A 14,876-nucleotide genomic window follows, 5' to 3' on the forward strand; every position below is an offset into this window, starting at 1 on the left:
CAAACAACTCCAATTTATAATGAATAAAATAGTTTTCAACAAGAACGTACTGACTCAAAAGCCTTCTCAACTGCATTACCCATGCCAGTGTGGCTCAGGAGAGAAACCTGGGGTTTATAAATGGAACATGTAGGGTTCAAGTCTCCTGAAGAACATTTTCAGTCCATCTTAAATTCTGAAAGGTCGGTTATGTAATGTGTTCTCAACTGCATTTCTCATGCATATGTGGCTCAAGTGTAAAATCCAGGTTTTGTGCACCAAAGGTTGAGAGTTCAAACCTGCACCAGAACATTTTCAGTCCATCTAAATTCTAAAAGGTGGGTTAAATATAAGTTCCAGATTCTACCTTACATGCCAGCATGGCTCAAAAGATAAATCTGGGGTTTACAACCCAAAGGTTACTGGTTCAAAACTCAAACAAAACTAATAATCAACCAAAAACACAAACAAAACTAATAATACAAAAGAAACTCAAACATAACTAATAATCAACAAAAACTCAAACAAAAAAACTCAAATGACTCAATAATAAAATGAGTGTGAAGACATTCAAAAATCCTCAACCAAAACAATCCAAATGCCTAACCAAAAAACCTAAATGCTTTTCAAAGCAAACTTATATCATACAACCTCTAATCATTAGGGTTCATTATGACAACAAATTAGATTTAGGTTAGAACTACTTTATTCTGCACTCGCATTTAATATTTCAATGAGCAGTGTTTAGTGACCTTTATAATGTCACTAAAATGCATCCCGATTACAAAACTGTAAATCTAAAAGGTCATCTAAACTCAAAAAGGTTAAGTGTATGGTTCTCAGAGGCATCTTCCATGCCTTTGTGGCATAAGCATAAAGACAAAGGTTTATAAACCAAAGGTGATAGGTTCAAAACTCAAACATGACTCAATGTTTAAACTAAAAGAAACAATAAAATTGAAGATGTCAAACAACTCCAATTTATGAATAAAATAATTTTCAACAAAAACGTACTGACTCAAAAGCCTTCTCAACTGCATTGCCCATGCCAGTGTGGCTCAGGAGGTAAACCTGGGGTTTATAAATGGAACATGTAGCCTAGGGTTCAAGTCTCCTGAAGAACATTTTCACTGTCCATCTTAAATTCTGAAAGGTTATCTAATATGTTCTCAACTGCATTTCTCATGCATATGTGGCTCAATTGTAAAATCCAGGGTTTGTGCACCAAAGGTTGAGAATTCAAACCTGCGACAGAACATTTTCAGTCCATCTAAATTCTAAAAGGTGGGTTAAATATAAGTTCCAGATTGTACCTTACATGCCAGCGTGGCTCAAAAGATAAATCGGAGGTTTACAACACAAAGGTTACTGGTTCAAAACTCAAACAAAACTAATAATCAACAAAAAACTCAAACAAAACTAATAATACAAAAGAAACTCAAACAAAACTAATAAAATAAAAAACTCAAACAAAACTAATAAAATGAAAAACTCAAACAAAACTAATAATCAACTCAAACAAAAAAACTCAAATGACTCAATAATACAAAAACAACAAAAATCCTCAACCGAAACAATCCAAATGCCTAACCAAAAAACCTAAATGCTTTTCTGAAAGGTGGGTTAAGTAAGACACTCTCAACTGCATTACTATGCCAGTGTGGCACAGGAGATAAACATGGGGTTTATAAATGGAACATTTGGGGTTCAAGTCTCCTAAAGGACATGTTCACTGTCCATTTAAATTCTGAAAGATGGGTTAAATATAAGTTCCAAATTGTACCTTACATGCCAGTGTGGCTCAAAAGATAAATATGAGGTTTACAACCCAAAGGTTACTGGTTCAAAACTCAAACAAAACTAATAATCAACAAAAAACTCAAACAAAACTAATAATACAAAAGCTCAATTACATGTGAAGAAGAGGTTCAATAAAAGGAAATTAAACAGGAGATTATGGTTCAAGCCTCTTGAAGAACTTTTTCACTGTCCTTCTGAAAGGTGCAGTGTTTGAACCTCCTATTGAAACTCCTAAAGAACCTCTAAATTCTGAAAAGTGGGTTAAGTGAGACATTCTCAACTGCATTACCATGCCAGTGTGGCTCAGTGGATAAACCTGGGATTTCTAAACGGAACATTTCCTGAAGGACATTTTAACTGTCCATCTAAATTCTGAAAGGTGGCTAAGTAAGACGTTCTAAACTTCATCCCCTATGCCAGTGTGGCTCAGGAGATAAACCTGGGGTTTGTATACAGAACATTCAGGGTTCAAGTCTCCTGAAGAACATTTTCACTGTCAATCTAAATTCTGGAAGGTTGGTTAAATATAACATTCCTGAGTGTACCTTACATGCCAGCATGGCTCAAAAGATACATCTGAGGTTTATAATCCAAAGGTTACTGGTTCAATACTCAAACAAAACAAAAAACAATCAAAACAGCTAAAAAATAAATAAATCAAATGCCTCATTAAAAGCAAATAATAAAATGGTTCAATTAAACAAATAATAAAAATGCTCAATTACATGTGAAGAAGAGGTTCAATAAAAGGAAATTAAACAGGAGATTAGGGTTCAAGCCTCTTGAAGAACTTTTTCACTGTCCTTCTGAAAGGTGCAGTGTTTGAACCTCCTAATGAAACTCCTAAAGAACCTCTAAATTCTGAAAAGTGGGTTAAGTGAGACATTCTCAACTGCATTACCATGCCAGTGTGGCTCAGTGGATAAACCTGTGATTTCTAAACGGAACATTTAGGGTTCAAGTCTCCTGAAGGACATTTTAACTGTCCATCTAAATTCTGCAAGGGGCAGTTTGAATGAACCTATTACTTAACCGTTAAGTAATACGTTCTCAACTGCATTACTTATGCCTGTGTGGCTCATGAGTAAAATCCAATGTTTGTACACCAAAGGTTGCGAGTTCAAACCTACCACGGGACATTTTCACTGTCCATCTAAATTCTGAAAGGTGGCTAAGTAAGACATTCTCAACAATATTACACATGCCAGTGTGGCTCAGGAGATAAACCTGGGCTTTGTATACGGAACATTCAGGGTTCAAGTCTTCTGAAAAACATTTTCACTAACGCTGTCCATTCTGAAAGGTGAGTGAAGTAAGACGTTCTCAACTTCATCACCTATGCCAGTGTGGCTCAGGAGATAAACCTGGGGTTTGTATACAGAACATTCAGGGTTCAAGTCTCCTGAAGAACATTTTCACTGTCCATCTAAATTCTAAAAGGTTGGTTAAATATAAGTTCCCGATTGTACCTTACATGCCAGTGTGGCTCAAAAGATACATCTGAGGTTCGTAATCCAAAGGTTGCTGGTTCAAAACTCAAACAAAACTAATAATCAACCAAAAAGTCAAACAAAAACAAAACCAAAAATAATAACCAACTGAAACAAAACAGCTCAAATAAGGTGTCATACAAAAAAAATTCAAATAAAGAAAAAACTCAAATATCACAATAAAACAAATAAAAACAAATAATAAAATGGTTCAATCAAATTAATGTGAAGAAGACATTTAAAAAAGTATAAAAATCACTTTGCTTAATATGTAAATTTCTTAAGCTCCGCCCCCAGGAGGCAGGCTCATAAAAAAATCCCGCCCCGGAGGCGGGTTCCAAAAAAAGATCCTCCCCCTGGAGGTGTACCCTCCATGCTCCTCCCCCTCCCACCGGAGCCAAAAGAGGGTGTGAGGAGGGAGGCGGGCTGCCTCGGCACTCTTGGCCTTAAAAAGCCAGAAAATGAAGGTTTGCTCTGAGCAAGATTCAAACCCACCACCTTCAGCTTGTGAAACCTGTGCTTTTCTCTTGCACCATCAGGCTTTTCACACTAATAAGATTTTGGAGGTTGTATTTAAGGTTGAAGGAAGAGGTGACGTGTCAAAAGATGAAAATCCACAGCAAACACCTCTACCCCTGACAGAATGACCAAAAATCTAAGAATCTGCTAGATACACCCTCTGATGATCAGGGTTCAACTGAGATTTAGGTTATTGCTTCAAACCATCTGCTACTCAGAGACTGCACACACATTGTTAGAGACTGCACACACATTGTTAGAGACTGCACACAGATTTACACTTTCATTGAAAGAAAATAGAGATGTTTTGTTTCAGCCTAAGTAATTAAAATTTCATACCCTTTGTGTCATATTAATTTATTAGTTTCTGATGATCACAAATCAAGTACATTGTACAAGTACACTTTAGACTTTTACTTTAAAGTGAGAAGAAATGCACTGTAGCCTGTTTATCAAAAACTTGTGTGTTTTGTGGTCAGTATTTAAATGTTATTTAACAAAAATGTCTGTTAGAATAAAATGTCTTTAAAGTTTTCAACTTGTTTCTCAAACAGTGCTGTTATGACCACAGCTCATCTTAGAGTAGCTTATTTCATTTAGAAAGAAATACCACTTTATACGCTCATGGCATGCAGCATGTCAATCAAATCAATTATAGGCTGAGCTCCATACTTGTGAGCTGCATTCTGTTTTGAGCTGGTGACTCAACTCAAGGATACATTTAAATTGAATCCAGCACATTCCATTTCATGTTTTTATTGCAACAAACACTGATCAATTAAAACAAACAACAATTTGGGGTAAGAAGTGAACAATCTGGGCTAAGAACGAAGTACTAGTATGGAATTGTATATGTGACCATGGCAAAGTAAGAACATCTCAGTAAATTCAACTTGATGGTATGCCATCTTGGGAATCCATTCAAAGTGCTAAGGTAACAACACTGCTGATGTGTTCCATCTGTTAGAACCACAATATGAAGGTACAGATCACAAAGGCAACATTTCTGCACATTTGGTCATCAACACTGATGCATAGAGAGGGGAGTGGAGACACTTGAAAAACATAAATTAGGACCGTCAAGTCCAAAATAAAATCAATGGCCTAAATTAAAAAAGTGCTAAAGCAATTACAAGCAGTTTTCTACTTTGCTCAGTCAGTGCAAACAAAGAAAGACCAAACAGGAAAACTAGCATGGGCACCAGGCTTTATAGGGGAGGGCCTAATCAGTGACTACTTACACCTGAGTAATTAGGGTGTGGACAACCTGCTCTGTTCTCCCTATCAGGTGTAAGTAACCTAATCAAACAATCAATCAATGATCAATAATAGGATGAGCTCCATACATACTGAATCCAACCCCTTCCAATTAATGTGTTTATTGCAACAAACACCAATCAAGAATTAAGTACAAAAACAGAAAACAGACTTTACAAAATATAGAAAATGAAAATACTAGAAGGCAAACTAAAGAAAACAACAAAACTTGAGAAACTGTTTAAAGGAGCATTCAGTGATTTGGGTGATTTGGAAAACCCTCTGGTCCGCCCCGGTAACAAGATGTGCACATGCACGCACTACAGTGGGGCGATGCAGGCCAACAGCACGCACACCAAGGCCCGCCCCCGCTCGATCATGATTGGCGGAAGGCCCCTCTCATCCTGATTGGATGAAGACTTGGCCACCTAGCCAAAAACGAAGGATTATCACACCAAAACAAAAAAATAAGTGATATTTGAATTAAGTGAAATATACCTTTAAACAGGCGGTAACGTAAAAGGGCCCTAACTAAAGTTTTCGAATAAAGTACAATATTTGCCTCTGAGATGTAGTGGAGTAGAAGTAAAAGTACTGGAAATTGGAAATACCCTCAAGTGAAGTACAAATACCTCAAAATTGTACTTACAGTACTTAAGTAAATGTACTTAGTTACTTTACACCACTGCACACCATGTGTTATAGTTAGCAGGATTTTACTGAAGAAAAGGATTATTGAAAACAAACAATTAGACAAATAATCATACATTGATAATGATGGTGAACATCATCCTCCGGTATCTTTAAAGGAAACCAAGTTAAGTATAATTATTTTATAATCTTACAGAGGTAGCAGGTAAATAGGTAAGTAGGGTAAGCACTGCAGAGTACAAAAATACACATCAAAAAGCACTTTGATAAAAAATACAAATACTAGGTAAAATAAATCATCATAATACAAAATACTGGTCTGAGAAATGTATTTGAGATACAAACAAGACTCTATGTCTACTGTATATGTCTCTATGTCTTCTATTTTTATATTGCCTTATCCTGCACCTGCCGTCCAGTGGATGTGCCAGTTCTATTCTTCCAAAATAAGATAATATAACGCACATCCTTCGGTCTTGGTGCTGAGCCAAACTAACAGATAATATAGACAAAAGCAAGGACTCGCAACTCACTTTGTAATGCTCCAGGTTACTTTTATTCACGAACATTCGCATCAGCCCCTCCCAATGCCTGGCTTTGTGTGTTCCGCCTGTGACATCATGTGTGTGGCCAAGTCTATGGAGTTTTTATGACGAGAAGTGTTCCTTACAAACTTTCAGGCCAAGTCAAATGACGTCATGTGACATACCCCCGTGACCTCATCATCATATATGACCATCATGATAAAACCCACTACCCCACCTGTCTTTCTCTCTGTGTGCACCAGGACCCTCTGATATGTAGGGACAAGACCTGAGCACACAGCTTTCCTGAAGCATGCTAGCAACACAACACTATGAAACTTCCCATTCTTCAAGTATAAATGCCCATGTCATTACAGTTATCAGATGGCATCCATACTCACTCAGAAACTATCAGAAATATCTCACACCCTCTCTACCCCTCCAGGCTAGCTTGTAACTCTCCATAACGGAATACAATGCCAAACTCGGGACACTTGTGGATGACCTGCAAGGGTACCTGCCTAAACCATCACCATATAAAGCAATACACAAGCTTGGCAATTGGTTTGTGTGTGATGTAAAACCAGAGCTCTGCTCAGGCTATAAAAGTGTTCACTGTAGGGGTAAGTTAAGATGTTTTCAGACATTCACTTGCAGATGGACACCAGAAAACATTTTGCCAAGTTAACACCTTATAGAAACATGAATTCATGAAAAAGATTGTCACTTAATCTCAATATAATTGTCTGGACACCTGTTCTACCTCAGAACATGGCCGAGGCTTCGGCGCAGTCCGTCCGGGTGTCAGAGATTGGGGACCCGGTGGTACTGTTTGAACGGTACAACACCGAGGAGATCCGCGGCATCGAGCGTCAGGTCCGCAGCGAGATCGAGCAGAAGAAGGAGGAGCTGCGAAACATAGTCAGAGAGCGGTACCGGGACCTGATCGATGCTGCCGACACCATCGGTGAAATGCGGCAGTGCTCGGAAAGCGTGGTCCGGTCCATACAGGACATTCACCAGTACTGCCACAGTCTGAAACAACAAGGGAGAACCGATGACTGCCAGCAGACTGAGGAGAACCAGTGGCAAGAGAAATGTTACACCATGGCCTCACAGATCAAGCTGCTGCTGGAGATCCCTGTGCATATCTGTAGTGCCATGGAGTCATCTCAGTACCTGCAGGCGACACAGCTTTACCTGCTGTACTGTCGCCTCCGCAGCCAGCTGCAGCTGGAGACCAACTCCACAGGGACACATTACAGCCCCGTCCTGGCGCGCTTCCCCATCCTCATCCAACAGGTTTCCACCATTGGACACTTCAGGTCCAACATCCTCATGGAGAGTAAGTTACTACTGCGAGGACAGGCAATATCAGACCAGGCCATTGCTGAGGCGCTGGTGTCCACCATGCTTCTGGAAGACGGCTCAGCAAGACAGGCCCTGTCTGACTTTCTATTGGCCAGGAAGGCCTCCTTTCATCAGCTTCTTAGCCAACCATGGCACGTGACTGGAATCAAGGCCCAGGTGTGTAGCTTGGTGAAGCTGTATGTGAACACTCTGTTCCAGGCCTACACCATCTTCTACCTACCTCCAGAGGGGGCCCCACAACCAGTGGAAGGATCCACGAGCCGTGGCATGCTTTTCTCCACGCTGGAGAATGTTACCGCCACCGCGCAGAGAGGGAAAGGCTGGAGGGTTTTTCAGGACATGAGTGCAGTAAAGTTGTTCAGATACCTGCCTTCCTCTATCATACATTTCCATCCCCCGCAGCGTAACCCCGCTCAGCCAATCCAGAGAGAGGAGATCAGAGACACGTTGCAGCAGTGGATTGAGACCTGCAAGGAACATCTGTGTGGTGGCATCAGCAGCCTACTGGTACATGTGAACAGCCTGAAGGGCTTGGCGTCTATCAGGGATGCTGTCTGGGACCTCCTCTCTTCTGAAAGTACCAGTCAGCACTGCGGTACTGTCTGTCAGCAGCTCCTAGAGGGTCCCCTGGCCATGTGGCAATACTTCCTGCAACAGCTCTTCCTTAACCGCCTGCAGGCCATCACCCGTGAAGACACTCAAGCCATTTCAGTCAGTTTCACCGAACACCTCAGCTCTGCCCTGAGGAACCTGGAGGTCCAGTCAGCCCAGTCACCAGCACCCTTTCCCGGTGGCAACCCAGATCCCAGCTACACCCCTGGGGGAGAGCAGTATGAGGTGGACGTGGCTTCCTTCCTGTGGTCGGGGGACCTTCTTAGGGATGCTGCCTGGGAGAGTGTTGGCCTTACGACGCCCTGTGTCCAGAGCTTCTGTTGCTCCCTAGATGCCAGGCTGAGGACCAGGCTAGATGAACTGCAGTGCTACCTGCTGTCCCAAGACAAAGCCTCCAGCACTGCATCGACCCCAGTCTCAAACTCTGGCACTTCCCGGGGCCCCACCATGTCTCCCTTCAATGTCTTCACCGATGCTGTGGTGGACAATTTACGGGAGAACTGCTTGGCCTGCATGCGTCACATTCTGTCCTCTGTCCGCTCGGAACTGGTCCCAGGGCCAGAGGGCCCGTCCCACCTCAGCACAGTCCTGTTCTTAGCCAGGCTGTGCCAGTCCATATGTGAGCTCTGTCCCAACCTCAGACAGTGCATCCTATGGGAAAGGAGTGGGTCAGTCACCCCAGGCCAGAGCAGGGAGCAGCTGGGCAAAGTGACAGCCCTTCAGGAGGTCACCCCTGCACAGGCTGAATGGGCTGGTCTGAACCAAGAACTGATTGGCTGCAGCTTGGAAGCATACAGCATCTGGACCAACGCCATCTCCAAGGTGCTGGTGGATTCATTTGCTACAGCCCTTCATGCAGAGCCTGCAGGCTCCATCCTGACCACAGCCACCAACTGGGAAGAACATGAGATCCAAGAGGGGGCTGAATCGGGTGGCAGAAAGACATCCAAAATTAGACTTCCTGTCCAGCCATCGTGGTTCATCCAGTCAATGTTGTTCCAGTTGTGTGTGGAGGTGAACCGGGTGGGCGGCCATGCTCTACCAAGGCCCACCCTGAACCTACTGCTACGAGCCTGCCTGGACGGAACCCTTCAACATTACCACGCCCTTACACAGCAAGGCCAGGAGAGGGACGGAGTGTTCCTTATGACACAGAACAGAGCGTTGCAGCTGTTGTTTGACCTGCGCTCTCTTACTGCCATGTTGGGAACAAGACCAGAGGAGGGCAAGACCTCCTCTGACCCCAGGATCCAGCAGGTCTGTGACTGGTTGGAGAGCTACATTGACCCCTTTGACCTGGATGTCTTCACACCGCCTCTCAACGCTAACATCAAGCACTTCTCACAGAGAACCTCTGTATTGCTAGGGCTGTTGATAGGCACAGAAAGTCACTTAGTGTCCCATAGCAGCAGTCCCCAGGAACAACACAATGTCATGCCACTGGCCAGCAGCCAGATCAGGTTCGCCTTGCTGCCTCTGGGCGCAAGGCAAAGTCATCCATAACAAGTACTAACCACATGTCTACTAGCTAATCAATCCAATTTAGCTAGGGGTAGGGGAATCATGAATGCAATCTTAACGGGTGCAAAAGCTTCAGCCTGAACATCTAGTGCCTAAAGGTTACTCATTACGTATAATAGAATGAATGTTACTGTAACACTATGTAACACGACTATTTTTTATGTATTTGTATTACCATCTTTTGTTCTTGCTTACTGTAAATTGCTCTGGATTAAGAGTGTCTGCTAAATCCCTATAATTGTAAATTGTAACAGTGTCAACACTGAGCATTAGGTGCTCACACCTTTCAACAACTATGTCTTGAGCAGCAGGAAACAAGAATTGTTTGTACATTTTGTTAATTTCTTTGTGTGAACACTTTCCATCCTTCTATAAATGCATGGGAGCTATGTGCTTGTGTATGTACAGTATCTCTAGCGCATCTCCAGAACAGAGGTTATCAAACTTTTGAGGCTCAGGCAAAAATACATTTTTCATTGATACTAGCACCTTACATTTATGTCATATATATTACGGTACGGAAATATGTAAATCTCAACCACATTTGTGATGATTTGATTGGCTGAGCACGGAATAATCAAATAAAATCTAAACATTATGGGAACCCATACGGAAAGGTCTGTGTATAGTCACACAGAAGATGATATGGAGGTCCCCAAACTGTTACATTTTTAGTAGGCTAGATGAGAAACTCAGCTCGAAAGAACACAGTCATTTGCTCTAGACCGATTGGTGGGGGGAATTGATCGATTTAAAAAAATAGCCAATCTACCGGCTCACGTTTTATATTAGTTTCTATTGTATTTTATACAATGGTGTGGTGAAAACATAGTTCTCATGTTTGACATCATGATAACCATAGCAACCTGATATAAACAAACATGGACGCAGGGCAAGGCCTTTTTAACAATTGGTAACTATAGTGACTGTAGTCATCTGGCTGTGTCCCTAGTTATGCCCATATATGGAGATCTCTATTGTACTCTATACTACAGTATGTGTCTGTCTGTCTATCTATCTTTCTGCCTGTGCCCCTTTATGCTCATATACAGAGTTTCCTGATGTACAGTTCTCATCTTCACTATCTGCCCAAATGAGCAACACATCTAGAGTTGTTGCGGCCCTCACACCTACGTCATACTGCTGATCCGGCTGATATGCCCATATATGGAGACCCCTGGTGTCATCAGTATATGCCCATTTATGGGCATGCTGATATGTCCATATATATAGAGATCTCCGTATCTGTCAGTCCTTGTCCCTTTTATGCCCATACATTATATGGAGATCCCAGATGTAATGAGCGTATGCCTTATGCCCATATATGGGTACTCCATTTTTGGGTGTAGCTGCATTGGGAACTACTTATATGGTTATGGCTGAGTCATGGTGACATGAGTGTCCGTCCAGTCCGTCCTCCCTTAAGCCATTTTTAATAAAGGATATCTGGCTGTACCCATCTTTAGGTTTGTGTCCCTTTTAAGAGAGAGGGGAATATAGTAAGCTGGCCTGTAATGGAGGCTTTCACCTCACCCATGGCTCTGATGAGTCTGACCTCACCTAGCTTGTTTGATAGGTCAACAAAAACTACCCAGAGTTGGGCGAGTCCTGGTTGTTATTAATGCTTTTAGTGGGTACAATGTCATGGACTCCATTTTTATGTTCAACTGAACAACTAAAACTCCATATATGGAGCTGACTGCAACATATTTAGGTCTGACATCATAGACTCCATATTTGGGCATGGCTGACATGTTACTCCATATATGGACATAGCTGACTCATCATGACATCACTGTGATGATACGAGCATTCTGAACAGTCAGAAATATAACATAAAATCAACGCTCCCAATAATCTCCAACTATCTGATCTCCAGGACAACGCTTTATAGACCTCTTCAAGATTCTACCTTCAAGAACTTCTGTTGCCTACCATAACTGCTGCCATGTCATTGTTCCGGCGTCGGGTAAAGAACATTGTCAAAAACTACACAGAGGCTGAGATCAAGGTACGGGAGGCCACGTCAAATGATCTCTGCTATCCACATAGCTCGCTTATGTCAGAGATTGCCAAACTTACCTACAACAAGCTGGCCTTCTCTGAGATCATGCCCATGATCTGGAAGCGGCTGAACGACCATGGAAAGAACTGGCGACATGTCTACAAGACACTGATCCTGCTGGACTACTTGATCAAGTCGGGGTCTGAGTCTGTGGCCATGCACTGTCAAAATAACATCGACATCATTAAGACACTGGAGGACTTCCAGTATAGGAACCAGGATGGGTGCGACCAAGGCGTCTTCGTGCAGAGGAAGGTCAAGGAGCTGGTCACTCTGTTAAGTGACAGCGACATGTTGAAACAGGAGAGAACCAAAGCCCTGATGACCAAGGAGCACACATATGGGGGTGGATTGGGCTCAGGGTCCATACCACCTCCAAAGGCTCCAAGTCAGCCCACAAAGGCAGCCCTCTATGGGGACGAGTTCAGCTGGTCCAGAGGTTCCCCGTCCTCTTTTCACTCTTCTTCTGATGGGGATGAAGACAGCTGGTCCAGACGGTCTCCATCCTCCTTCCACTCATCTTCACCTCATCTAGCTCGGAGCCCTGAAAAAACTGAAAAGCCAGTGCTGAACTCTGCTGATATGGATGAGGAGATGCATCTCCAGATAGCACTGCACCTGAGCATGGAAGAGCACCAGCAGAAGCAAGAGTGCTGCCAAGAAGAGGTGATATTGCTCCAAAAGGTTCTTGAGGAGAGCAAACGAGAGATGGAGACGAAAGGTGGGGCTGCCATGGACCTGATAGATGTTTTTGTGGAGTCCTCAGAGGGTTGGCCCGAGGTTCCTGCTTACTTGGCCAGTTCAGACTCCTGGGTCTCACTTGCACAGAGAAATGTGAATGGACGAGGTGAGAGCAAGGCTTCCCACAGCCCTCGTACCTGTCAGATCTCTGAGGCCTTTCTGGGGCCGACAGCAGCCTCCCTGGTCAACTTGGACAGACTGATCCCTACCAACCCCTCAGCTAATAAACCTTTTCTATCAGGTCTGAGTGCTCCATCACCCACCAATCCATTCCTCACTGAACAGCCCAAACCGACTCTAAATAAGATCTGTTCCAGCTCCAGTTCTATTGTGCCCCCATACAGTGCCTCATTACTTCTACCAATGAGCCACCATCAGCCCACCAATCTCCCTTCGTCCCATAACCACCTGGCCCAACCTAATTTGAAAATGCGTCAAGCGCTGTGGAATGCCCCATGGAACAATGTCCCCAACTCGAACTCCACAGGTCGAATCTCTCCCACTAACACAGCTGCTTTGGGGGCAGATCCATTCTCTGCCCAGCAGAAGGGTCCACAGGAGCTTCCCTGGAACTTGCTTCCACAGTCCCCCTGCACTGACCCCCCTGCCAATCCCCCAGCTAAGAACAACAACCCTTTTCTATCAAGCCTGAGTGCTCCGTCATTCCGTCCATTCCAAGCGGAATGGATGACTTTTACCCCTTGAAATAGCATTCTAACTCACAATGTCTCAGCTCAAAATACAGTACATCTTTGGAAACATGTTTAATACTTTAGTATTAGCTGTTTAGTATTGACACTAATTTATCCAACAAATGTATAATGGAGGACTCTACAGGCCTTTTTTGTGTTATCCTTTTAGCCTTAATGTCTTACTGTACAACATGCTGTTTATTTCTGACTAATAAATATTCAATCAGTCAAAAAAGGATTAATAAACAAGTTCATTGCGTGACAGAATTGTGTTCTGTTCATTGATTAAAACACCACAGACTACTTAATATGAAACCAATTTTATATAAGACGAGATAAAATGCAGTGAAAGGAATATAACTAGAAAGGTCGCAATTTAAAAAAATTGCAAAGTGTGGTTGCCGCAGTGGCTTACATGTGCCCCTCCCACTGATATTGCTAGCCAATTACAATTTCAAGTCACACATGTGATCATGTGTAAGTATTGTAAGGGATTTATGCCCCCAAAAATCATGTTTTTGCGACAAACGGTTACATTTCTCGCATTTGCGGCGCCCCCTATGGATGAAAATAGAATTGCTTTTGGTACTTGGTTGATTCAACCACCCGCAACATGTGATTCAAATTTGGGATGGATTGGACATTCCGTTCGTGATTTATGGCATTTTTTGTAAAATAGGCCCCTCCTACTATCTTCGGACGACGATTACGGCCGAACGATACGCACTATCAAAATTCTGCAGTTGGTGTTTTAATCGGATAGGTCTGGAGATCATGTGTGCCGATTTTTGTGAGATTTGGACAAAATCTGTAGGAGGAGGAGCCAAAAGTGTGTTTTGGAGAAAATTCAAAATGGCGGAAAATATATCATGACGCAAATGGGCGTGGCCTATATGGGGAGATGCGTCATAACCCAAGAAATCCAGGGGAAAGATAATTTTGATTTTACGACCTACGGTTCAAGAGTTATAAGCCAAAAGGTAAAGTGGGCTGTTATAGCGCCACCATGAGGCCGACCGATAACATTATAATTTTCGTAAGTATTACGAATTATCCCTCCAAGTTTTGTAACTATAGCCCTTACAGTCTCTGAGGAAAAAATACTTGAATGTGATTTTTCGCACTTTCCCATTCATGTCAATGGGGAAATTTAAATCACTAATAAATTCATATCAATTAAACTATACAACATTTCTCTTAGAAATGAGCAAGCACACCCTTTCCGATTTTTCCGGTCAATTTGACATATGGGTCAAGTGCGTACAGTTAAAACTGTGGGAGGAGTAGCGTTTCAAAAAAAGGGTTACTCCAGTAACATAATAATAAAGTGTTACAATTACAATAGTCTGGTTGCCCCTTTAGGGCAACCACACTAACTATAAATTAACTGATTATTCTGGGAATCACAATTCTAAGTAGAAAATCAGCGCATTAACTAATTGACCTCAGCGCATTTAAACCAGAAAGAGAAACTTTAAACTGAATTCAAAGAAGGTTTACCCTTGTTTACTAAAAGAGTAGTATAGAAGTATAGAATAGGATTAGAGGTGAAAAATAGGTGATTTGGATTATGCCATTACCTAATCTGCACTCAATAAACTATTTAATACCATATGCCCATATATAGGCATAAAATGGACACAGACAGACAAAT

The 14,876-nt window shown here is 42.4% G+C and overlaps 1 protein-coding gene across 1 annotated transcript; it reads left to right on the top strand.

Moving 5' to 3' along the window:
* Positions 1 to 6,991: 6,991 nt before the first annotated feature.
* LOC306941888 (conserved oligomeric Golgi complex subunit 1-like) lies at positions 6,992 to 9,706 on the top strand (the record flags this gene model as incomplete). The annotated part of the gene is made up of 1 exon (XM_079527528.1): positions 6,992 to 9,706. One exon carries the CDS (start codon positions 6,992 to 6,994, stop codon positions 9,704 to 9,706), a length of 2,715 nt encoding a protein of 904 aa, XP_079383654.1.
* Positions 9,707 to 14,876: the final 5,170 nt, after the last annotated feature.

This window comes from Electrona antarctica (assembly GCF_951216825.1).
Source record: "Electrona antarctica genome assembly, chromosome: 18".
Taxonomy (NCBI): Eukaryota; Metazoa; Chordata; class Actinopteri; order Myctophiformes; family Myctophidae; genus Electrona; species Electrona antarctica.